Here is a 24,279-nt window from a genome sequence, read left to right on the forward strand (position 1 = left end):
TCCTCCTTTGTCCCATAGCGACCATCATCCCAGATTCAAACTTTAAAATCAAGACAATGCACAATTTTGCTGTCTCATTTAGTTTGGAAATAAATAAATAATAAAAAAGATGGTTTAATTTTGGTTCCCCTTTACAAATGGTACATGAATTCAGCATGTTGATATGACATAATATCTTGCAGAGGCCAGAATTTATATAAAATATTTATCTTCTTTCTCATGTCTGATTTTTATTTAAGCACTTAATCATGTTGGACAGCTATCTCTTTGGTTTTCATTAAAACTATGACTTGACACCTAATTTTTCTGAGTTTCCCTTCCAACATTATGGTTCCAATGTCAAAGCTTGATCCAACAGGATATGGCAGATCAAAATTGTGCACATCCTAGAAGGTGCCATAAAAAAAGAAGGAGGATGTGCATAATCCTGTGATTTTGGTTCCTTGTGATGATCAAATTCTCCAGCCTTCCTCCCTCCTCCTGTAACAAAACCTGCAGAGCTGTGCAATATAACATAATCCCGAAAAACGGAAAAGCCTTCATGTGCAAGCCAGCTGGCTCATTTTGGAGGGATAGTTCCGGTTTTTTTCAGGCAATATTTTTTTCTCTGCTTCTCCCATTGCACCTCTCAGAGAAGCTCTTCCAGGCCCTCATACTTCATCTGGACTAAGCAGGACCCCAAGCTTTTCCTCCCGAATATCCCTACTTAAACTTTCAATAGCTGACATGCCCGACACACCTTGTGTGTGTTCCTAGTCGGGGCATCCGCAGTTCAGCTTAGCCCAGGCGGCTGCTGTAGTGAAGAGTCTTCCTTGGGACTCAGCGCACAGGTGGGTTTCCACTTCCGTTCTGGCTGTGTCCCCCCTGCAGCCCCCGCTGCACTTTTCCCTTTGTTCTTGGGAGACAGAGCATTAAGTGAAAAAGCCCTTAACTATGCAGCAGCCTCCAGGGCATTGCACTGAGCCAATTTTCTGATCTTGAGAAACTCCTTCTGCAAAGACTTCCTGCAATGACCAAAGCCTAAACACTTATAATATATACTTTTTTATAAAATCTGCAAGTGGTGTTGAGTAGAGCTAACAGCAGACCACAGTAATGGCTATACTTATGCCCAGATCCTAGATAATGACAGAAATACTATGAATTGGGTTGTACAGCTGAGGTTAACATCTCACATAATACAGAATAATCAGCAGACCATGAGACCCAGGAAGTTTGAGCTTTTATGGAAGCCAGATGCTTCAGAAGATGTATCTGGCTGGACACAGCTTTTCCCAGCTGTTCTTTTGGTTGATAAATTACATCTGTACTTAGCTGATGTATAGACGTGTATACACACACTTCTTTAATCAAAGTTTGCTTATGTGAATGATTCCCAAACTGTGGCTTGAGAGCCACCTGTGATCTGTGAAGTTCTCACTGGGCAAGCATCTATTGTGCTTCATGCAACCAAGAGTTCTGCCAGCTGCTGCCTAATCACAGCTTTCTGGATTTCTGGAAGTTTTCCTAATCAATTAAAAGGGAAAATTTTATCCCTGACTATATTCAGAATCCTGTGCAACTGCTTCACAGCTTGCTTTCTACGGGATTTTTTGGGGGGTGGATGGGTTGGCAGAAGGGTGGGTTCAACCTTGTTCACATACAGACGTGTTCATTAGTTAATACTGGAGAGCAGAAGGCGTATCAGGGAATGTCACTACACTGCATTGTCTGAAAACACCAGCTATCTGCGTTACACAAAGTCCTGAATAGTGAGCAAACTTTAACAGCTAAGATGCAAAATGTAAGGAAGAAGGTTATCATATTTTCTGCATGCCTTTATATACACATTCTTGGTGTTACCAAGCAGTACAGTTGCCTTAGGGTGTGTGTAACACTAGTAGTTGAAACAGCCGACAAGAAATTGGTTTTGTGCAATATGCACCAGTTTAGGAACCCAGAACTAATGGGATCACTTTGGCTGAGGCTGGTCCACTGCTGTCATGATTGCCATCCCATTTAATCTCAGCAAGATTCATCATAAAAGCACCTCTGTCAACCAAGAACCCTTTTCTATTTTCAGCCTAAATTTATTTTATGATCCAGTCTATATTAATTTCATATCTATATGTTGGAAAATTATCCTTGTGCTTAAGTAGCTCTTGTTTCTTTCTGTTGTTGGTCCACATTTCTCCTCCCCCTCACCTTCTCTGCAGACAGCAATGATACTCTTTCTTGGCCTATGCTATCATTTTATTAAATAACTCAAGCTCTTTAAGTCCCTCCTCAAATGATAGGCTCTTGATTACTCTGCACCTCTTTCAGTCTGAGTGCATCTTTTTGAACCTGGGGTAAGAATCAAAGCAGTTAAACAAATTTATATGAATTTCTAGGCTACAATTTGATAAAGTTTTAGTTGCAAAGTACATTTAAGACTCAAAGAGAAAAATCTCTTACCACATGTAGGAACATCTTCCTCAGCTGATGAGGTCTGTTCATCTGTTGATGGTTTTTTCTTTCCTAAACCAATGATCTTCGTTATTTTTTTCCCTGTTACTTTGGTCACCGTGCCCTTGGCCTCTGACTTCGAACTTTTTTTCCTTTTCACTGTCAAGAAAGCAAAAGTGTGCATTTTAGTGTGTTTGAATAAACTGGTGAATAGGGAGAACCTGAATTAAAATTACAGTTCAAACAAACAATCCTCTGCAAAATGCACATTGACACAAAAGTTGCAGTCTGCAATGAGATATACATTTATATGCCCTCCTTAATACTGATACCTATAAATATCTTTCATCCTATTAAAATCGTGGCATATGAAAGGATAAGGAAAACAAAAAATTAGGCTTGTGTTTTATCTAATCTACTCAATCTGAAAGTCTCTTTCCACAGCAGTCATCATCTAATTTATCAGTATGACTGAGCTACCAGCATGTAAATTTACCTCATATACATAAGAATAAAAATCCAACTGGATGATCATTCATTGGTCCTAAACATTTTTCTCAAAATAGTTTAACAATTAAGTATTTAACAAACAAAGGATATGCCTGCCTGGCAAAAACACCCCTGCCATTTACACGAGGTTAAGGTATCTTATCACAACATGCCTTTTGGAAAGACGAGTGGGGTAAATTAGCTATTAACAATTAAATTAGTGGGATAAGGACAATGATTAGAAGTCTGCACTTTTTATGATCATGCAGACTTAAAAGGAAAAGCTCTGCAGAAAGAAGATTTTGCTAACATCTAGTCCAAGTTTTCATAAACTTAATATGTTACTGGCAATATTATGGCTCTAAGCACTGAGGTATATTGAACTACTGAAGGTAACAGGACCAAGACTGGGGATAAAATCTTTGCAAGTGCCTACCTGACTAAAATCCTAACTAACTCATTGAAAAATAAGAAAAAAAATTGCTAAGACTAAACAGAATGATTATATGAATTGATGAACTGAGATGAAGAATGCTCTGAAAACAGAAACAGTTTGGAAGTCACAATGGTGTAATTTATCATACTTAGTTTAATTGTTAGCAAACTTGGAAAATTGTTAGAAATTATGTCTGCAGCCAAGACTGGACAAATCTGTCATCTGCCACGTGCGGTTCTGAGGGGGAAAAGGCTGCTTTTCAGGTGTGGATTGCAGTTTATCAGAAATACCAAAACAAGGACTAGTGTGTACAAGCAAAGGTCACATCTTCTCCTTCCTAAAAGATGGTTGCTTACAGCTTACGTTGCGCTCTCCAGACATGCAAGGAGCTGCCAGGCTCTAGGGAGGCAGGACAACCCAGTGCTCCTCACCCTCAACCTGAGGGAGCCCCTGAAGGCAGCATGTGGCTGGATGCAGGTTTCTGGCCCGCCCAGCCACAGCCTAGGGACACCTGCAGCTGCGGCACGGAGAAGAGCAGGAAAGCACCTGTGTCCACTGTTTGGGACCAAATACCCATGCTCCCTATGCCCCAAAGAGGGCTGATCTTTCTAAGTGGGACAGACGCCAAAGGAGGCTTTCTCATGACCATGCACAGCCAGGGGAATAAGCCCGTCCCCTTATGTCCTGTTGTCCGTTCATGTTTTTTTTTGTTCTGCTGTAGAAGAGCAAGGCAGCACAAATCAGGCCTTTATGGCTTAATCTTTGGGAGCCTAGGGAACACACTGATTGCCTGACTGGAAGAGATTTTTGTCACAAAAACCTTTTCTACTCATTTCCTTCCCTGCAGCGAAATAAGAAGCTGGTTAAGAGCAGAGCGAAGACCAGGCTGCGAGTAAAGCGTGGAGATAAATGCTCTGTGGAGTCTCTCTTCCCGCGTACAGCTAAGTGAACTCCCATAGTGTTTCCTTTCCATTGCTTAAAGCCAATTCACAATACCGTTACCTCATCCAGAACCACTTAAAGCAATGCCAGGCATATTTTAATCTCCTTGCAGCCATTAATGCCTATTATTATCATCACTACACAGCTGAAGGTCAATGTTTTCACAGGCAACTGGTATTTCTAATTACCCTACTTGAGACATCTTCAGCTGTGCTGGTTTTCCAACAGCCTATGCTCCTTTAAAATGCCTCCAGCTGGGCACCTGAGTCACCAGGCACTTTTGGAGATCCTGGACTACAAAGGTTCAGCTTTTGTTTCACAGAGGGGCTCAGCAGGTTTCAGAGCTAAAACCTGTACTGCGATTTGTTTCTGAAAGCTTAGTGGAAGATTTCATAGTGGGAAAACTAACCATATACTGCAGCGTCTAGAAATCACAACTGACTGTGTTGCATACTGTTGGGGACGTCACAGAGATCTGTGTATTCAGGAAACTTTGGAAAAGGACACAAGGAGGAGGTGAAGGAATCGACTCAAAGGGAGAGACAGCTCTGGCACCAACGCCAGTATCGACACGTTGGGCTCACTACAGCTCACATTACCCTTCCTCTTGGCCACTGCAGAAAAATGTCCACTTTGCTCAACTTAAAATACCGTTGCTACATGGGAAGCTAACTAACTGATTCATGGGATTTTTTCCACTTTTGGGAGGACAAAGGGGGGCAGGGAAGAGAGCATAAGGGTTGATTTTTTTAGATACAACTCACACAAAAGTCCCACTGGTGCCTTTGTTAGATTTATAAGGGCTAAAAAAAAATTTCACAGCTTCACAGTAATGCATATAAAATTTTATACCTATATACACACACAAACCTCCTAATATTACATGATTATGTGTATTTAGTGTGTTAATGTATATAATCATGCATAATATTTAGTAATACGTATATATCTGTGTATACATATATATAAAAGCTATATCATATGCATGATTCTTTCATTTCCTTTTAGCATTCAGTGATAGTTTTTTGCTTAAAAACTACACACATTATGTATGTTGCCAGTATACAGTTAGCTACTCTACACAACTGTTAGTTGCCCATACTGGCTGCCCTGAAAAAGAGTGCAATTTTGAACACAGAAAAAAAGCCAAGTCAAGATTTCTATATTCTGTGTCCTTTCACTCATTAAAATTTGTTTTACCTGCACGACCTTGAATGATTTCTGTCCCCGCAAAGTTTTAAGGAGTCATACTTGACATAATTTAACTTTCAAGTTAAAAAGAACACTAATAAAAATATTTAAAGGCATTATTGCCTATTTCTTTAAAATATAAATGCCAAACCTATTTTACTTCCTATCTCTCTCTGCACATACTGTTTACACTTAGCACCTCTGCCTCTGAGACGTACCTTGTTCTTTGCCATTGCACACCGTCGTGATGCCGTTTTCCACAGCACCTTCCCCATCCGAGCTTGGCCTCTCAGACGACAACTTCTGCAAGGAACAGAAAGATTAGCTGATATATCATGTGGTCACCCGAGCCAAAAGCAGTGTCAGGAGCCCATTTAAAATTATGCTTACTATGAAATAAAACGCATTGGAAGCTCTCATCCACTTGGAAGACAAACAGAAGATAGTCAAAAGTTCCGTTTTAGAGTTTTTTTACAGTATCATATAAGCTTTAGAAAAGCACAGTGAAAGCCTAACCACAACTTAGGTCTATATTTGGTAGTATAATCAAAATATTTTAAGTTAGATAATCGTAATTCAATAGATGTTATTACACATAATGCATTTGTAAGGCATTTCTAGACTCTGCAATGTTGCTGTTTCTTAATCTGCCAAGGAATGATAAACAATTACATGGATCAGATAAGACAAACTTTAAAACTATTTCTTTAAAAAATACTTCAGATATGCATATACAATTACAACATATCAGAAAAAAGTGCATTCCTATGTGGTGCAGGAATCAGTATCTGCAAAGAATATATTTGTGAAATAAACTTTTAGCACCAATTATTCTGCAATGGTTGGGTAAGAAACATGGGATGATGTGGTATAAAGTTTATGCTGGCACAGTTGTGGTAACCACATTACTCATGAGTGGTGAAGCCATGAAGAAGATATGCAGATTATCCCCCAAAAAACAATCAGAACTTTTGTTATACAACACCACTTTTTTATGGCATGCATTTCAGAAAGTAACTATTTTATGACATTTTTTTAATGTCACATGCACATAATAATGCACATAATAATGCGCAGATGTGCAGAAATACACAAACACAACAGCTTTTGGCTTGTGAAGTCAGAATATCTGAGCTATCATGGAACATATTTTGCTCTTAGTTTCCTCGGTATAATGTAACGTAATACTACTGACAGCAATGTCGTTACATCAAAAAGGTAGAATTTGCCCACAGGAGTTTTGAGATAAAACCTTTGTCAGTGCGACTTTTCAATAGGCCCTTCAGTAAGGTCTGCTCACACGGATGCCTTTGCACAGTAGGGGCTTAAACAGGTGCCAGAAACATACTGTTCATTCACTGCAAAATATTGTCCTTTCTCGTTCTTGCTCTATTATCTTGCTGAGTCAAGGGAGCCAAGGCAACCAGATCCGAATAGCCAAGTTCCTGTGTGTTACGGCACGAACGCCTGGAAGGGTCTGCCAAAACAGTGACCTCAGCATGCCCAGGGAGCTCTTTAAGAATTAAATTCTCAACAAAAAAGGGAAAGACTTTCCCTTAAAACTTCCTCACAGTCTCCAGCCATTCTTCCATGAGCATCACATCCCTGCCTGTTCTTTGCAGGTGGCAGAGGGCCATCTCTGCGCCACACCTTGCACACCATACACACTTAGTGTGTATGAATTTAAAAAGAAGCTGCTAATGGGTATAAGCCAGTTTGCTGGTTTTTCTTGACCAAATCAATAGAAGATGGTGGAAATTTCAGGTCTGCAGGATCTGTGCAGAAAGCCAAACAAATGAAAAGGACAAAGAGGCTCAACAGCAGCACAAGTCAGCAGATATTTGCTGAGACTATCCCCCCCAAAATGGTGTAATGTGATAAAATTAGTGCACCAAATCCAGAAACTAAATTTAATTTCAACTTTATGATCTGAACAGCCCCTAAACCATGTGGTGTTTAGTGGTGCCCTATAATAAATAATCATAAGGAATTTTGCATTAATCACTCTTGATAACTTCACCTTTTCCAGTTCTGTCTTGTGCACCGGAGAACTAGATAACGGCCCATCCGAGTCCACAGCTCCAGTGCAGTTGCTGCACACATCTTTTATAACCTTAAGAGACAAAGCAAAACCTATTAATTAGTCAACAAATGCAAATCAGAGAAATTGTATATGAATGTTAAGGAGAACTGGGAATCATACAAATATTTACTAGCCCGAAAGTTAAAAGAAGCTGCAGTGTGAACATCTCTCTGTCCACAGGCAATGTGTTCGGCAGGCTGCCACTACACGAGCCTCTCCACATTGCCGCCCACAGTCATTCCATGTACGACCTGGAGGAGATGTGATGTCTAGGGGTGGTAGGTTTCAGTTTCTAGACAAGCTAAGCTCCAGGCATCTCCCGAGTAAAGAAACCAACAGAACTGCTAATTTCTGTGGGGTAGTTTTGCAACATGAACTCAGCTTGCACCACCAAATTAATTTCATTACGATGACAAAAAAGTGGGATTGGCTCCAAGGTCCCGCAAGTCAAAGGATAATACTTTTGCATAATACACTACCCAGCTGCTCTTTTTTTTTTGCTGTTGAAGAACTAATGAAGTGCTGGGCGACTTACAGTTCATACTAAGCAGTGGTATTTTGTGGTATTTTCTTATTATACTTGCACATTGACATAAAGGCATAGGTCAAAGTAATCGTAAATGCATTCTCGGAGATGGGAATGGCATTACGTCTGCTTTTAAAATGTTAAATAAAAATTCAGAACCTGGAATTCACTGAGATTTTGACTGAATTTAAGGGAGTTCAAAACCTGAAACTACACAAAAGAACCCAGGATAGGCAAAGATAGTCACTTTTGCTGATTCTCAATGGACATCATTAAGTTTGCTTCTTTAATGAGGTTACCACCTTCCAATTATCAGCCCCAAATTGCTCCTGCTAACACGAATAGGGCTTGGCCGTCAATGCAGCTCCATGCTGAGCGTGCGCTTGGCTTCGCGCCACGGCCGAGAGCCGCGTTAGACGCGTACGGACAGCAGAGCCAGGCTGCCGAAGAAAGGCATCTTCTGCTGGAAGCATTGTGACTAGGCGTGTGAGCTTTTCTCTTTACATGTTTATATGTTCCTGTTCATGTTTACATATGCAGATTTTTCCCTTTACGCTGTTTATCTCAGGTATGGTTAGTGGAGAGGAGGCTCTGACCTGCAGAACTCTCGATTCCAGGGAAAACAGCAATTTCTAACTGTCAAAATCCTGATTGATTGCTTTAAATGGCGAGGAAAAGCAAAGCAACAGACAACATCATCTTGGTTTCAAACTGAACCAATTTTGATGTGGAAACCACTTCAGACCTAAAGATGGCACCAAACGTGGTTTTATAGTTGCTTTCACAGCACTGAAGTTCCTTTTAAGAATAAAACTAAACAAATCAAATGTTTATGAGCTTACAAAGACCCTATTGCTACAATTCACAAGCACATCATAAATTAAATGCACTATATCCCATATGGTAAGATAGAGCAGCAGCCCCATTTTACAGATGAAGAACTTGGGAACAAAAGCAAGATTAAATCGTTCACCCAATGTCCCATAAAAAAATCTACGCCGAGCAAAGAAATGAACCTGCATTTTTAGCCCTGAGCTAATATCTTAAAATGCTTCAGTATCCTTTCTTGACTGTCTAAACTTCTCTGTATCTTGTCTCAGAAACATAAACACAGTATTATCAAATTCATGGCACTTGGCATGCTTTGTAAGAGAAAATTGAGATATAGCTGTTGGAGCATTTTATTGCAGAGAAGCAGATACTGCACCTCAGCCTTAAACTTAGCCCTGCATCCCCCCAAACGCACAAGAACTTGTTCCTGAGTATTGTTTTCTCCTTCAGTTGCTGTTCTTCAGTTTGGTGGAAGTACACTGCTGTTTTCTTCCTAAAGAAATGTGAATGTACAGCTTCTGGGAACATTCATTTCTGTCTCCTGCATGACCCTGATACAACAGCTCATGTTTTCAGCATCTGCTCACACCACACAGTTAGTTAATTTTGGCAGAGGCGGATAGTAATGGGAGTTACAGACAGTACAGAGGGAAATGATTTGGCAGCAATAACTGAGTAGTATGTGCAAAGTCATGCACTCAAGTAAATATGGTTCTTATCATACCTCACATATTTAAGGAAAAGTTTTCCTGAAGAGTTTAATTGGGATGTAATTAAATTTTGATTCGAAAAATGACACAGTATCAAATGGAAGCCCATGGCCAGATCTCAAGTAAATGCTTACTCAAGGATCCAACACTTCATCTGGGTTCAAGGGATTCACTGGCAGACTTGTGCATCACCTTCTATGTGCAATATAATTGTGTTCGATACACAGCACAAAACTCAGCTTTTCAGAGCTCTGCAGGATGAATGGCTTTAATATATAATGGTTGCCTGGATGTACTCTCTATAATTACGTTTGCAGACAGCTGCCATTACAAATGTGGTTTTCTCATGCTTATAGCTTTAACTCAAAACTTTAAGGACAAAACATTCCACCAGTGTTGCCAACTTGCATAATTTTAATCACAAGACTCATAGTTCTTGTCATTTTTTCTATGTTCCATCTCCTGGAATCATGTGAATAAAAAATAACATTATTTTCATAAAAAGAAAAGTTGTGAGAGTGGGGAAAGGAGGTGAGTAAACTTTTATCCACTGGAATGAAATGCATGAAAATATGAATATATGAAAAATATGAAAATATGACAACAGTTCTACAACTAGAGGAAATAAAATTGTGTTATATTTCAACATGTTATATTTCAATAAGATGGCATACATTGGATGGCTGTACTGAGTATATTAGTATTAGTTATCTGTATGTTTCCAAACCTCAAGAAAAATGACCAGTTTCATTATTTGTTTATATTTTCACACATGTAAGAAAAAGAAAATCATTCTCTTTTTCTCACCACAAATACATTTGTACATAATACACACACACATACACACACACACACACACGGTGATCTGTCAGGAAAATCAAACTGAGATTGCAGATGGAATATATATTAACCTATTTAAAATATATGAGCAAACATAATCAGAAAACGGAAGGTCTTTCATTTCTTTGGACAGATTCAAAGCTAAATACATTTAAAATAAAATCCTGTTATTCCATCAAAAGAATTTTAAATACAATTACCATTACAATATTACAACCGTTAGACTTCAGAACTGCCTCGTCTGAATGCAAACTTGGAAAATGTTTGTGCAGCCTGAACTATACTATTTTTCCATATCTATATTATAGAAAGACCTTGAATCCCCAGATGGCTCAGGATATACAAAAGTGTATTGCAGCGACTTCAGTGACATCAGGAATAGAGGGGAAATATTTGCAGTTATAGGGCTGGAAAGATTCTCTGCCCTAGGCAGTTAACAAGGATGGGTGAAGTCAGTGGAATTTTTGCCATGTGATGTGTCTGGAATATTTCTCTCTTTAAAAATATCTTACTATGGAATCACCAACTTTTACTATAAAACCTTCATACCTGCACTCATCCACAAATTTCTATAGTTATCGTATTCTATTTTAAATGACATAGCATGACTGGAGGCAAAATACCTGCCGTACCTTTATTTCTTTTACATGTAAAGTTGTAGGGATCGAATCATGAGAATTTTCTAGCTACCTTCAAAGGCTCCAGATAAAAGTACCGGCTCTGCAGTAAAACCAGAAAGCCAGCTCCTTGCCATCCCGAACCTGCCACAAAGGAACCCAACAAATTCTGAGCAGAAGACTTCAATTATGGCTGGTTCGTTGTGGTTGAACTCTCTGGTACCTAATAAGGACTAAGAGTGGCTGAAACTCTTCCTGCATTTGAGGAATGTGTAAATCTCACTCCTGGTGGATACCATGGGATGAGTTCAGGATACAGACTTGCGCACCATAGGGACGTGATTATAGTGTCCTCTCTTCTACCCAGTGCCTGTTTTCATGAAACTCAGAAATTTAATGCCTGTGAGCCTGCCACTGTCTTCTAAATCAGGCAAGGAAAGCACTAAGTTTAAAAATGAATGAATTCAGAAGTGATTACGGACAACACTGATGGTTTGACTACACAGTTGCTTCATTTCTTTATGAACCTGGGCTAAAAATCCAACCAACAAACCAATGCCTCCCATCTACCCATGTGTTTCACAGAATACAGGCACTGCTTCTAGTGGGAAGAACTGAAGTCTTTGTCGCCTGTCTCTTCTTAACTCTGAAGATAAGGAATACGGTAAAGCTGAAATCAGCTTATGCACAATAAAGCAGAAGGAAAAGGACTGGCTTCAGAATTAACCCAGTATTTTTCGTTCCTGTAACGCTCCTTACCGAGTGCCCGCGAAGTAGTGACTTTCCAGGACTCTTCACCATCCCTGCATGATCATAGTCTCATCCTGTCTCTCTTCTGGACCACTTGCACTACATATATTTAACTATGCCAGTTACAGCCTTCTCCTTAACAGAGCATCAAAATTTTACTAGTACTTTGCAGAAAAGCAGAAGACATGCGCCACGGAGTTCACAGTCAGCAACCCTCATTAATTGGGGGAAAAGCAGACGTTATGCACATAACCTATGCTGTGAGTCCTCAAAAGAGACCCCCTTTAGCTTGTGTACTGGAAAACATCATTCTCAAGAATACCCTAGCCTGAAAAGATTCATTTTCTTCCTTATTGTTGTTTATCTGAGCAAAGTGGGGTGAGATTCTGGCAGCCAGCAGGCCTATCCTAACTGCTTGGATATCCCCTTAAAAAGGCCTATCTTTAGTGCCTGTATATCCTCTTAAAAATTCTTTTCTGACATACTCAACCAATACAACCCCTGCATCCTCTCTCCTGCATGGTTTCCAAGCAGTCTATTGCCATATACGGCCATATACAGCCCGAGTCGTGCTGGGGAACGCGGCTGTAGGCACTGCGGCCGCGGAGGGAGAGGTGCCCCTCGCAGGGGAAGCCAGCTCCCCGGCCCCGGCAGCAGCGCTTCAGGCTGCAAACCTGAACTGGGCGCGATTTAAATATCTTTCTACACATAGCTGCAAGTAGAAGAGAGAAAGCAGTTCAAGCCATGAGCTCAAAAAGAAGGGAAACAGCAGTAGGAAAGCAATAACTACCTAATGATTAAAACAGGGGACTAAGTGTCAGCCCTGCTCAGTTCTGTGCTGAGATCCGCTGCAGTCTGTATTTGTGATTTTAGCCAGGAACTTAAAGGAAAATTCATCCCTGAGAAAATGTGCAAATAGGATCTTTGTGGTTCTGTATCCACTGCTTTTTTGATTTACATACTGCATTTGCTCTTTGTAAGTAATATATTGTTTTCCATAGTGCCAGTTGCACAAACACGCTCTGGTTCATGGGCGAGCTGGGGTCTTCCCACGTTGTCAGACCATGCTGGTGGGGACTCTGCGGCAGGATGGTCAAAGCTCCTGCACACAAATCAGTCCTTTGGGTCTCCACATTATACCTCGAGCAGCTCTTAGGAAAACATACTGACCTCTCAATGGCTTGAAATGATGTAACTAAAAACATATTACTAAGAAAATGGGGGCGTAAGTCCTGGGAGGTTCAATTTGCTTTGCAAAGCCTTTACTGCTGGTGGTGATGTGCGGTACAGGAAGAACTCAGCCTGTCTTGGGACACAGTGTGTTACTGAAGTTACTTAAAAGCCAACAAATGCTGTATGGAAATCGGTTATACAGAGTACGCATCCCCAAGTGCATTTTTTTCCAGTCAGTTTTAAGGCATGATCATTCAGCACTTGACTTTACTCTGCTACAAAATGGAGATAATAACCTCTTTGGGGAACATTATTTAATATTTGAAGTGTTTTAAGATCTTTAGCTGGAAATTCCCATAGAAAGTAAAACTAGCCACATAATGTTTACAATTACAAAGTCAATTTTGTGCTAATTTAAACTGGTAAGCTAATAGCTCTGTCAGCAGTTTATTCCTCAGTAAAACCCAGTCCACATGAAGAGTGAAATCCAGAAGCTACTAAACTCCACTCACTAAGCTCAGGGCAGTGAAAAAAAGATGTTTTCAAACACTTTTACTCAAGGCAACATGCAATTATCAGAGATGGAAACTGGGTAGGACAACTGTATTAAGAGTCTTCTGAGGAATGTTGCTGGGTCTTTAAAAGACTGTATGCAGTCACAATCTTAATTTTTTCTTTCTTCAGGGAAAAACTAAAATGATCCACATACACCTATTTATGCCTGGAATATTCTCTGTTCTGTTGCAGCTTCTAGCCCACTTGGCTTATGAAAACTGAAGACGTTGCAGCAAACCATGGCTGCATGCAGTAAAGTAAAGAAAAGTTAACAAAGGGAGGATAACATTAGGAAAAAATGAAAATGAAGTCCAGTATTTCAAAATGACAGATTTCCTTATCGCATGATAAGATGGAGAAACACCAGAAATACCTGTATGCAGGAGGCAATGCTAGGAGGAGGGGAAGGCCTCGGGGATGGACACTGACCATTTCACTCCTCTACTGGTCCTCTACAAGAAGCTACTCTAAAACTTCATTTCTCTGGCATCGACTGATTTTTAATGTTAAGCACACTTTTTTGTGGTCTAGGTTGAAGGTGCAGCACACAGCACACATTCATCTGTATGAACGAAGCCAGTAAACAAGCATCTTCTTGTAATGTCATGTTCTTAGTAGTCCTTTTATTTTTAATGCAGCATTTCCCAGGGATGCTGACAAATAAGTACCTAGTTTCAATGTTGGATGTGCTGAGAAAAACAGGCAGATTTTAATTCCCTTCTTGACCGCAAAGGCAGAAAAGTGCACACAGATGCACATATACTCAAGCACGCATGGAAAGAGCTCATGTTTGGGTCAGAGTGTATAACTGCATATATTTTTTCATGTACATTTTTGTGGGTACATTTTAGAACTCCAGTCTGGAAATTTCCACCACTTTATGTTGCACACTGTATTACTGCTATGATCTCAACTGTAGCCTGGAATTTGTACTGGTTACGCTTGATGCTCTGCAATCTTGACAGACTTTTTGGTGACATCAGCTATCTCTTTTACATCAAGCATTTGTTAGCTGGTAAACCTGAAACTCCCCTTGTGGTTTCCAGTCTAGACTTCAATTTACACTAGGTTTATCAGCTGTTTTTTGGTGTCATCTTTACCAAAAAAAAAGTCTAAAATACTCTGCATTTATTTCACCTCTACTTGCTTTAACATCACTTGTCTTCCAATTGATATTTTAAAATTGTCTGCCAGAGTAAATATCTTTTATACCGATTACATCTTGCTGTTTTAAAAAAATCATCTGGTTTAGCTCTCGTGGGAATATCTCCTGAGTGGCTCTGGCTTCCACAGCCGTTTTGAGCTTTTCAGGCTCAGAGGAAAGCCTTGACCTGACAATTACACACGCGATTCTTCATGAGAACCTGTTGTGCCTGCCTGATAACCTGGCTGCACTGCCTATCGGATCTTTGATAGAAAAGGTGTGTTATGATTAAAAAAGATGGCTGCAGAGACCTTCCTCTATCGCCAGAGGCTCTGAATCTGCCCATTTTATTGACTACAGAAATCATACGTTGCTGACAGAGAGCTTGGGTGGGAGCATGCCTCGGACTGACAGGCAGGAAAAGCTCAAATCACTTCTCCCAAGATAATGCAGTGTGGTAACTTCCTACATAAATCCACACAAGATTTCCAGAGCTCACTGGAAGTGAGGGCTGAATGAGCAAAAAATAATTATTTTCACAATAAAAAAAAGCCTTGAATTCTGATGTACTGTTAAAAATGCAAAACCACTGCCTTTTACTGAAAAGCTGTACTTTCTGAAAACCTTGCAGCTGTTGCAAGAACTGCATAAACCAGTTTAGGTTTGTTGTTGGGAAGGTAATTTGTAGTGTACAGACTGGAGGTGCTCCAGCAGCACCGAGGAGCTGGACGTTGAGCATACAGTTGCATTGCCATGTAGCTGAAGACCTTTATTAATAGAGCTTTACCATGTGAAGGGACTAAGTGCTGTCAGTCTGTGTCCAAACACTTTGCAGACAGCACACTGCCCAGCCGTTCATCCTCAGCACATAGAGTTTTGCTAACATGCAATATACAAAATTAATTTTTAAAACTAGTAGCAGGAATGCATCTGTGATACGGAAAAAATTTAGCAGTGCTCTGTCTGTCTGTCTGGGGAATGTTTTATGTATAAATAAAAAAAGAAAAATATTGTAATGAAAGAAAGTCTGGTTAGTGCCAATGTATTCAGCATTATCAAATTCAAGTTTAGAACAACTCAGGAAATAATGGGGCAGTTACTATGATCTAATTGCAGTGGAATTCCCTTGGAAAAGAGGATGACCTGTGAATATCACTTCATTCCAATCAGTGTTTTTGAAACACTAGGTGAGTTAATAGATCACTTACATGGTGTTAGGAGATAAAACAAAATAATAATGTTAGAAAAAGCCTATAAAATTCATGACAGCCTTTAGTTTTTATTAAAAAGACAACACTGCATTTTCTAAGATAGAAACTCCCAGTCAAACACAACACACACACACACACACACACACACACACACACACACACACACACACACTCCCAGCAAAACCCTAAAAGGTATATTCAAATATTGCAAAATAGGAAATTACAGATTAATTTTCCATTTGTTGAATTAGCCTTCAGTAGATCTCATACCTCTTAAGCATTTTATTTCTCCTCCTTCTACAGAAAAACTGTCATCAGGAAATTCCTACGTGTTTAATTCGATTGTGTTTGGAAAAACACAATTTATTCTTAGCAAAATAAGCACCATATAAGGTTAGATCAGAACACAGCATGGAGAACGCCTGATGAGTCTTATGCATTCAGACTTTTACATGCATTTAAAGGGCTGGATTTAAAGGCCTTAAAACAAGCCATGAAACTGCAGCGGTAGTTTCCCACACTACTTCACTGACCTCCACATCTAAGACTGGTAAAGTCCAACATAAATACTAGTAGTCTGGTTAGGATCTAAAACTGCAGCACTTGTGCTGGGATTTTCCACATTTTTAGACACTGAACAGAAAGGAGTGGAAGATGACAAAATCCTATTTCTCAGAAGTCTACATTCCCAAACAAACCATAACAGATGATATGCTGCTAAACTAGGATTAGCCGACTCTATTTAGCAACCAGAAGCTGAAGAATTTTTCTCTATTCAGAGTCATTCAAATAAGTATCACCTCATTTTTTAGAAAAGATGACTGTGGTGGTGCTATGCTCAAGTTCTTCATAGTAGCCTTAGTGGCTATCCATACACACCTATCCAACAGCAACCTGAGCCTGCAGCTCACTGAGCATGTACCCTAACCAGCAAAGTCTTCTGCAAAACGAGATTGAGACAGCGAGGAGGGGAATTCACATCTCTTGGTGCCAGGTTATTGTGCAACCAGGAGTGAAAAACATCTGCAACAGCAGCAGCTGTACAGTACTGAATTGCTGTCTGCCCAAGGAGCTGCTTACAAGGAGCTCCTGGGTTCCTCAAGGCCTGGACATTAAGTCTCGAATTTCCACAGCCCCAGTTTAGATGGGATGTAAGTGGTCTGGAACTGGTTGAAAATTACTGTCCTAATCTCAGTTTTCAATAGAACTTGACCAGGCAAAAGGACTTCTGTCAGTGGAAAAGCTTTGGCTCAGCAATTCTACCTTACCTTTAGCCACTGTTCCGCCTGCTCTTTGCTCTGTACTGCTAGAACCAGCGCATCCGCTCCTTGGTGAGTGATTTTCAGCTCATGCTTCTTCTTTTTGCTGTCTTTGGGAATGTATGTGATACTGCAGTCATTCAACAGCAGCTCCATCTGAGGTTGCTGGTCCTTGGAACTTTTATAACACTAAATAAATATAAGGAATGTAAGTTAAATCTCACCTTTTTGAACTTTTTGGGAAAGCTGTTGTTACATAGAAATGCTATTTTTAATTTTCAATATTTCCCATGTATCCCTTTATGACATACCACAAAGTTTAGCCAATGCTAACTTGCATTTCTCCTCCACATCCCCTTTGTAGAGCAAAATTACTTCCAGACTGATATTAACAGAGGTTTTTTATTGCACGACAGGTACAACATATGGAGGACATTAAGCTTCTCTGTGTTATCCATACGACTCAGCCTTGATCTTGATCAGGTAGGCAGAGAATGGTTTAGGATAGCTGTTCACATGTGGCAGCAGAATATGCTGGCACAGTTAAAGACTAAAGCCCAGGAGCTTGCCCTGCCCTCTTGACTGTGGGCCGAGCATCTTGGGGATCATTTCCAGCAGTGACGGTCTGGTGTGTCCAGGTGAACCTACACCAGTGCCTACACACTGCAGAGGAGCACACATAGACTTACTCAGCTCTTCTTTTTGTTGAGGGAACAAAATTTGTCAGAGTGCAGAGAAGGGGCAAAGTCACAGGATGGAAACTTTTCCAGCTAATTCAATTTAATCTGTCACTGCACAGCCCCAACTCTGTGTTGGTTTACTCTTTAGGGTCCTGGCTAAAACCATATGGACTGCCAGCTGTTTGCTCAGACAAATAAGTATGAAGGCTAAAATGGTATCTGATATTAAAGAAGACTGATTAGTAGATGCATACATAGAAGACTGAGCATAAATGTGAGAAGCACACAACTCTTTGGTGCCTGCTGGCAGTATTCATTTCATGATGCAACATTCAGAAACACAGTAGCTGTTAAAAGTGTATTATAAACACTCCGACTTAGGCTGACCAAATACAGCCACTCTCAACTAGCCTTTGTAAATCATTCATCATCTTTCCTCCCTCTCCAAGGCCTGTTGACTCAAAATTCCTCTAGCTTAGTCAAAAATTTAAAGAAGTTTGTAAGAGTAAGAAAGTTAAGTTTTCAAGCTCTCAAACCCTGTAAAAATACATCATTATTCACTTTAAGAACCATTACAGAGCAGCACATAATTCCCCTTACATTAAGTGAAAGATTTTACTTATAATTACACACCACTAAAACTCAAGTATTTATATATTAAACAACTTTATCTGAAAAGCAGTTCCCTATTAAGAGCTATTTCTAATATCTAATTCTAATTAAAATATGTTGGTCCTATGATCACAGCTGTATTTATAACATAAGCAATTACTAATCCCTAGGAACATATATTTGTTTTACTTGCATATCTCATAAGTTACATCTGTAAGTCCTCCTTCAAACAATAAACTAATCTTATATAACTTCATCGTTTGACTCCTATTGTGATTTTTATTTTCTTAATCCCCATTACTGAATTACTGAGAAACAATCCCTATAAGGAAAAACAAAAAAAGCTCTTAAGGCCACACATGTGGTTAAAGGAAAGGAAAATGGAAAAAATAACATTTTTATATAGAAGAACAAACATAATTCTAGAAGAAATACTGTGTGACTTCCGAGAAAATCTGTTTCTTTCCTTCCTTCTTTCTTTACTTCACACTGTTATCACAGGCTCCTGAAATCTGATATGATTCTGATTTACAGTGATGTTCCTGTGGACTAAGGATAATGGCATCACAACAATATAATACAAACCAAATCAGAATCAACATTCTAAAAATCCTCAGAAACCATGGAGAACGAGCAAATGAATTCCAACTATATTTTCAGAAACCTCTTATCTAGTTATCTCTATTTTATATGCTATTATTTCCTATAAAGCCATAAGTATAAATGCACTTGGAGAGTGAACACAGATAAGCTATCTTGGATCAGTGTAATAATGATGTTCTGCAGAAAATGGTCTATCACCTGCTAACCAGCTTTTAACGTTTGGGATATTGCAATAATTATTAGTTACATAATGAGTTACAACAGTTGTAAGCATCAGCTTGGAAGACAGGGAGTGTCTAAGACCCCAACTGATCTATTACTTTAAGCCTTAGGTGGCTTATAATGATACAGAAATGAATGTCTCTGTCAATTAGACTCTTTTCAAAAAACAAAACCACATCTATAAGCAGATAATTTACTAACTTATGGAATCTTCTACTGGCGCCTCCAATCAGAAAAAAAATTAACAGATTTACTAAAGGAACAAATACATCCACTTGTTTCTTTCCTTTCTATAATGCAGCTGTGCATCATGTGAATACTGCATCTGTAATTACTGCCGAACAGATGGTGAAGGTTTAGTTTAAAGTGTATACATTACAGCGGCATATGCTGCCAAGTGAATTCTCAGTGTAACAAGGGACTTTTCTCTCTAACGGTCTGATCCAACAGTTCATACACAAAGCTCCCTATGAGATTTTTGCCTCCACAGGGAATGAAAGATTGGATTTACAGTTTCAGCAATTTTTTTTCCAAATGAAATATGTTAGAAGTTAATAGGCCAGACTTTCTTTCGTGTGTCAGGGAACTGCCTGAATTTAAGTGCAATAAAAATCAAAGTCCTAAGTGGCTAAATGATACAGTTACCATTTCAGTGGTTGTCTGCTTTTTGGATATTTGCAGAATATTACAAAAAAGTTTCTTGTAGAAATAAATACATCATCTAAAAGGTACAATGAAAATATAGCTAGATAAAAATAAAAATTACCAGTAGTTTGTTTTCTTTGATAACACACAGTAGTTTTGTCCATTGCCCAAATCGTTTCTTTCTAAGGAGGAAGGCACAGATTTTGGCATCCTTCACTAGATCCATAGAGGCCTCCTCAGAAGGCCACTGATGTCTCATTTTTTTCCCTTTTCCATCCTCCTCCTCTTCATCATAGGATTCGTAAGAGCTGCTCATAGCATCCGAGTCATAATCTTTAAGAAAAACATAAAAGTGCCAAATTAAAACATTTAGCCATGAAAAACACTGAAATAACTTAACAGTCTCAGCAGGGTTCATTTTAAGTAAAGGCTTTTAAAGGTCAGCCGCAAACAAATGACTGTTTCACCACTTAGCAATATCAAAACATTTTTTGTTGAACAAGAGATGCTACAGGATGAAAGCTGTTCCATTATGAAATTTTATAAAAGACCCATACTGACACCTTGGGAATTTTAATTAAACAAGGGAACTGGGAATAAATACACAGAATTTTAGGCAGTGCTTTATCATCTTCAAAGTATTATTTGGCAGGTACCTTCATCTTTTGTGATTCTTTTACAGAAGAAACATTTTAATTCTGCCCTGTTGCTTAATGCAAATACACATAGCCACAGAAATATAAATATTAGTACAGCGTATTAAGAAACAAACACAGAATATGACAGAGGTCACAGGAGTAAAGCACAGGGCATAAGATTTCATACAACTCTAAAATACAGCACATGCAGTGATTAATGCTGAATAGATGATGCTCTTCCGCGACCTACAGACTCTGCTTGAGTTAAAAGCATTCTGCAAAAAAAAAAAAAAAAAAAAAATCTCTTGTTATGTGCTCAGCCTAAACAGTTTAATCCTGTTCCAAGTTTGGTGATGTAATGGCGAGATTCCTTTCTAATTAAATGGTCTTTGGTCAGGCCTTTCATTTTCAATAAAGCAGTCAGTTCTGTAGCAGTGATTTTGATTACAAAACTTGTCATTATCACAGAACCTCTCTTCCCCCATACATATACGTTTCTTTGTATATATATATAGATACATACATACATATGTATACATGTATACAAAGCCCCTCAGATAATAACACTTGAAGGCATGCCTGTCATTCAGTGCATGCAAAACATCCTGAGAGCACATACTCCTATGGAGAAGAGTTGATATTTTTAATATTTTCAGCAGGAAATTGAAAATAGAAAATTTTCAATAGAAATATTATCAAAAGTTGAAATTTTGGCTGGACACTTCAAGGAGACTTTGATATATTTTTAGGCCAGAAGAAGGAAGAAAATCTCTTTCTTGCTTTAGCTTAGGCACTTAGGGCACAGTTTGGGATACGGCAGAGAGATCTGGGGAAACTGGGAAGAGCACAAGAGAGTGGATGGCTGCAGAGCTCATTCTAAATCAGTACCTCCCCACAAGCAGAGTCAGAATGCAATACACCCAAACCCCAACAACCCCGAACCAAGACTAGACCCAGCTCGTGTTTTTACAAACATGTTTTACAAATTTTTATCTTCATTACAAAGGGAAAAGAAAATAAAATTTCAAGCTCTTTAATTTTTTTTTCATGAAACTGAATTGCTGTCTTCTGATCAGTTCAACCATGGAGTGTTTGGCTCAGGGGCAGCTCCATGCAGGCTAGCGGCAAAAGTGACAAATGATTATCAGTGGTAAAAAAAAGGGAAAATAGAAACATTTTTTTCATGCATTTTAGGAAAAACAAGAAAAAGACGGAAAAATTTAGGGCAGATGTTTAACCTGGCAAATTTTGAAACAGTTATTCTGGTAGGTTTTTTTTTTTTTTTTTTTTTTTTTTCCATGTTTGTTTAAAAGAACGTGCAAGATCTGGTAGAACTCTCCATTTCATCTGTCTCTTCTGACTTCCCCCCTATGAAGCAGGAATAAAGCCTAAATAAAAAACCACCAAAACCAGAATCAAAACACAACAACTTCCCTCTGCTCCCCCTCTTTTGGGCAGGCTATCCAGAAACTTTCACACAGATACATCCAGAAACACTGGGAGTTCACCGACCAGTCTCAAATATACAGTATAGCATGCCAGCCAGTTTGAAGTGGAGGCAGAATGATTACTGTGGCCAAGTTACCAAGTATGAAAATGCAAGATCTAGTCATTAAATCAGCATCTTCAAGAAGGCCTTCTCTTAAAGACACGGGCTAAGAGAAAAGCTGCCATAACCTAAAGTTGCTGTCTCTTTGGCAGCTAGTGGTCTTTCATGTAGAGCATTTCATCTTTAACTCCACCCTCTCCCCTTTCAAAAAAGCAATACTTTGGTGTCCATAACATATCTTCCTCAGCCCTTCTTCTAACTTAATAGTACTCTTTGTTGCAGCTAAGCCATTGTCACAATGTTCACTTAAATGTTCATTCCCTTTGTACAATCTTTCACATCATTTGTGATTTTGTTCCAGTATTGGCAATAAGATTATTTTGAAACTTAAAAATTTTGGAGAACTGGTAAGAAGCAGAAAAGCAGATAAGAAATCACCACTCAAATAGTGAGATAAGGCAACACTATTCTGAGAGCAGTTTTCCACTTAATTACCAGTAAAATTTTTCCCCCAAAATTAAGAAACCACCTTTTCGGTCTAAGTGTCTCTGGTGTTCATTTTCATTAGATCAACTTGAAACAAGAGTGCACAGAAAGGACATTCCTCAAACATAGTCTTCATTAAGACTGTCGAGAGCTGAGCCATTTTTCTGTATTATGAGCATACACTGAAGAAGGGTTGTGTGCATAGCAGAATCACACACTTTTTTCTGTCTGAAGACGGCCTACCAAATATGCCTTCTTCATCTGCATTTTTAACTGCATTTGTCCAAAAGATGTAAAAGGCACTACTGTATCTGTTTTCACTGTTTTAGCAGATCATTTTTCTTTCCTTTTTAGAACATGTTTTAACTTTCTCATACTGCAGGAAAAAAGGCTTCACCTTGAATACAATTATCAGTCATCTCCACCATACATCAGAGCTGCTTTCTTCTTACCTCAAACTCCATGCAACAATCTGACTTTCTTTTCTGCGAGGTTACTGGGTTGAACCATTGCTTTCTTTTCACAACATTCAATCTTACAATTTTTTTTTTATTTCAAGTTTTATCAGTTTCTCAAAAATTATTTGCAGGAAGTGAACACTGAGACTTTGAAGTAGAGACTGAAAAGCTGCACCTTAAGTACTTCTCATGTCGCTCATGAGCAGTTCAAGGGCAGGATTTCACGTTGGGGATAAATTGTATGAGCAGCAATGGGATTCTGCTGGCACAGCAGTTGCAAGATTGTTCAAATCTGTTTACAGAAGAAGGAAAACCACCAGGTGCTTCTGAGACTGACATTTCTGGACTCCCATCCTAGCAGAGTGTTAAGGGGATCTCTGGGGAGTCATTGCCATCTCCTGCCTACAAACCTCTGAGGTCTTCAGGATCTGAGATAGAAACTAGTTTCTGTTCGCTTTGTGAAGTGACTAGTGTATTTTGATATAAATACCACAGGCATTCTACTATACATACATAACTGATGTTTATCAGACGTTGAGAAAGACACCCCAAGAAATTCAGCATGGATGTATAATTTCCAAGCGTTTTGGAGCAGTATTACTTTCCCACTGGAAAGCAGTAAGCTGCCTATTAGAAAACGTTCAGTCGAGGAAGGCTAAACAGTGAAAAGGTAAGTTGCATAAAGGCTACTAGTGACTAAATCCTGTCATCTACTACTGTCTCATCACAATGGGTAATGAAATAGGCTGAACACGAAATCAGAGGCAATATGTGAAAACGGCATGTGCATACTTTCAAATCAACACAGTCTTTGGGTCTTGTGGACGGGAGGGGAGAGAGGGATAACAGAGCATTCACGGTGATCAAGATTTGGAGGGAGAAAATGAAAGATTCTTACACTGTCTCTCCAAAAGAAAGAGGTTTTATTAGGTCTACTTATGTCTCAGTGACTCAGGGTGCATTGATAAATGTTGCAACGCTGCTGTATGTATCTACATCTTTTCTGTCTTCTGCATTTTTCGGTTATTCGAGCTTCTTCTGATAATTCTGTAGGAATATTTACTCAAGAAAATTATACCTATCTCAAGAGTTATTTAGTTTACTATCATGGGTCCCACACTTTAAGCACTTCTTTGTTATGACCTTGTCAATCTCAATTAGTCTGAAAAACCATAGGTTCCATCTTTAGTTAATACAGTGCT

The 24,279-nt window shown here is 39.1% G+C and overlaps 1 protein-coding gene across 4 annotated transcripts in view; it reads right to left on the reverse strand.

Annotated features, from left to right (window-relative positions):
• The window catches only part of AFAP1 (actin filament associated protein 1), a 117,740-nt gene that overhangs the window by 21,617 nt on the left and 71,844 nt on the right, over positions 1–24,279 (reverse strand). For all 4 annotated transcript variants that reach the window (XM_064511478.1, XM_064511476.1, XM_064511477.1 and 1 more), the window contains 5 exons: positions 20,068–20,279; positions 17,194–17,373; positions 7,506–7,598; positions 5,704–5,788; positions 2,437–2,586 (listed from right to left, as the gene is read on the reverse strand). In XM_064511478.1, coding sequence (XP_064367548.1) covers positions 2,437–2,586; positions 5,704–5,788; positions 7,506–7,598; positions 17,194–17,373; positions 20,068–20,279 — 720 coding nt within the window. The remainder of the gene's footprint in view (positions 1–2,436; positions 2,587–5,703; positions 5,789–7,505; positions 7,599–17,193; positions 17,374–20,067; positions 20,280–24,279) is intronic.

This window comes from Dromaius novaehollandiae, chromosome 4 (genome assembly GCF_036370855.1).
Source record: "Dromaius novaehollandiae isolate bDroNov1 chromosome 4, bDroNov1.hap1, whole genome shotgun sequence".
In the NCBI taxonomy this organism is placed as follows: Eukaryota; Metazoa; Chordata; class Aves; order Casuariiformes; family Dromaiidae; genus Dromaius; species Dromaius novaehollandiae.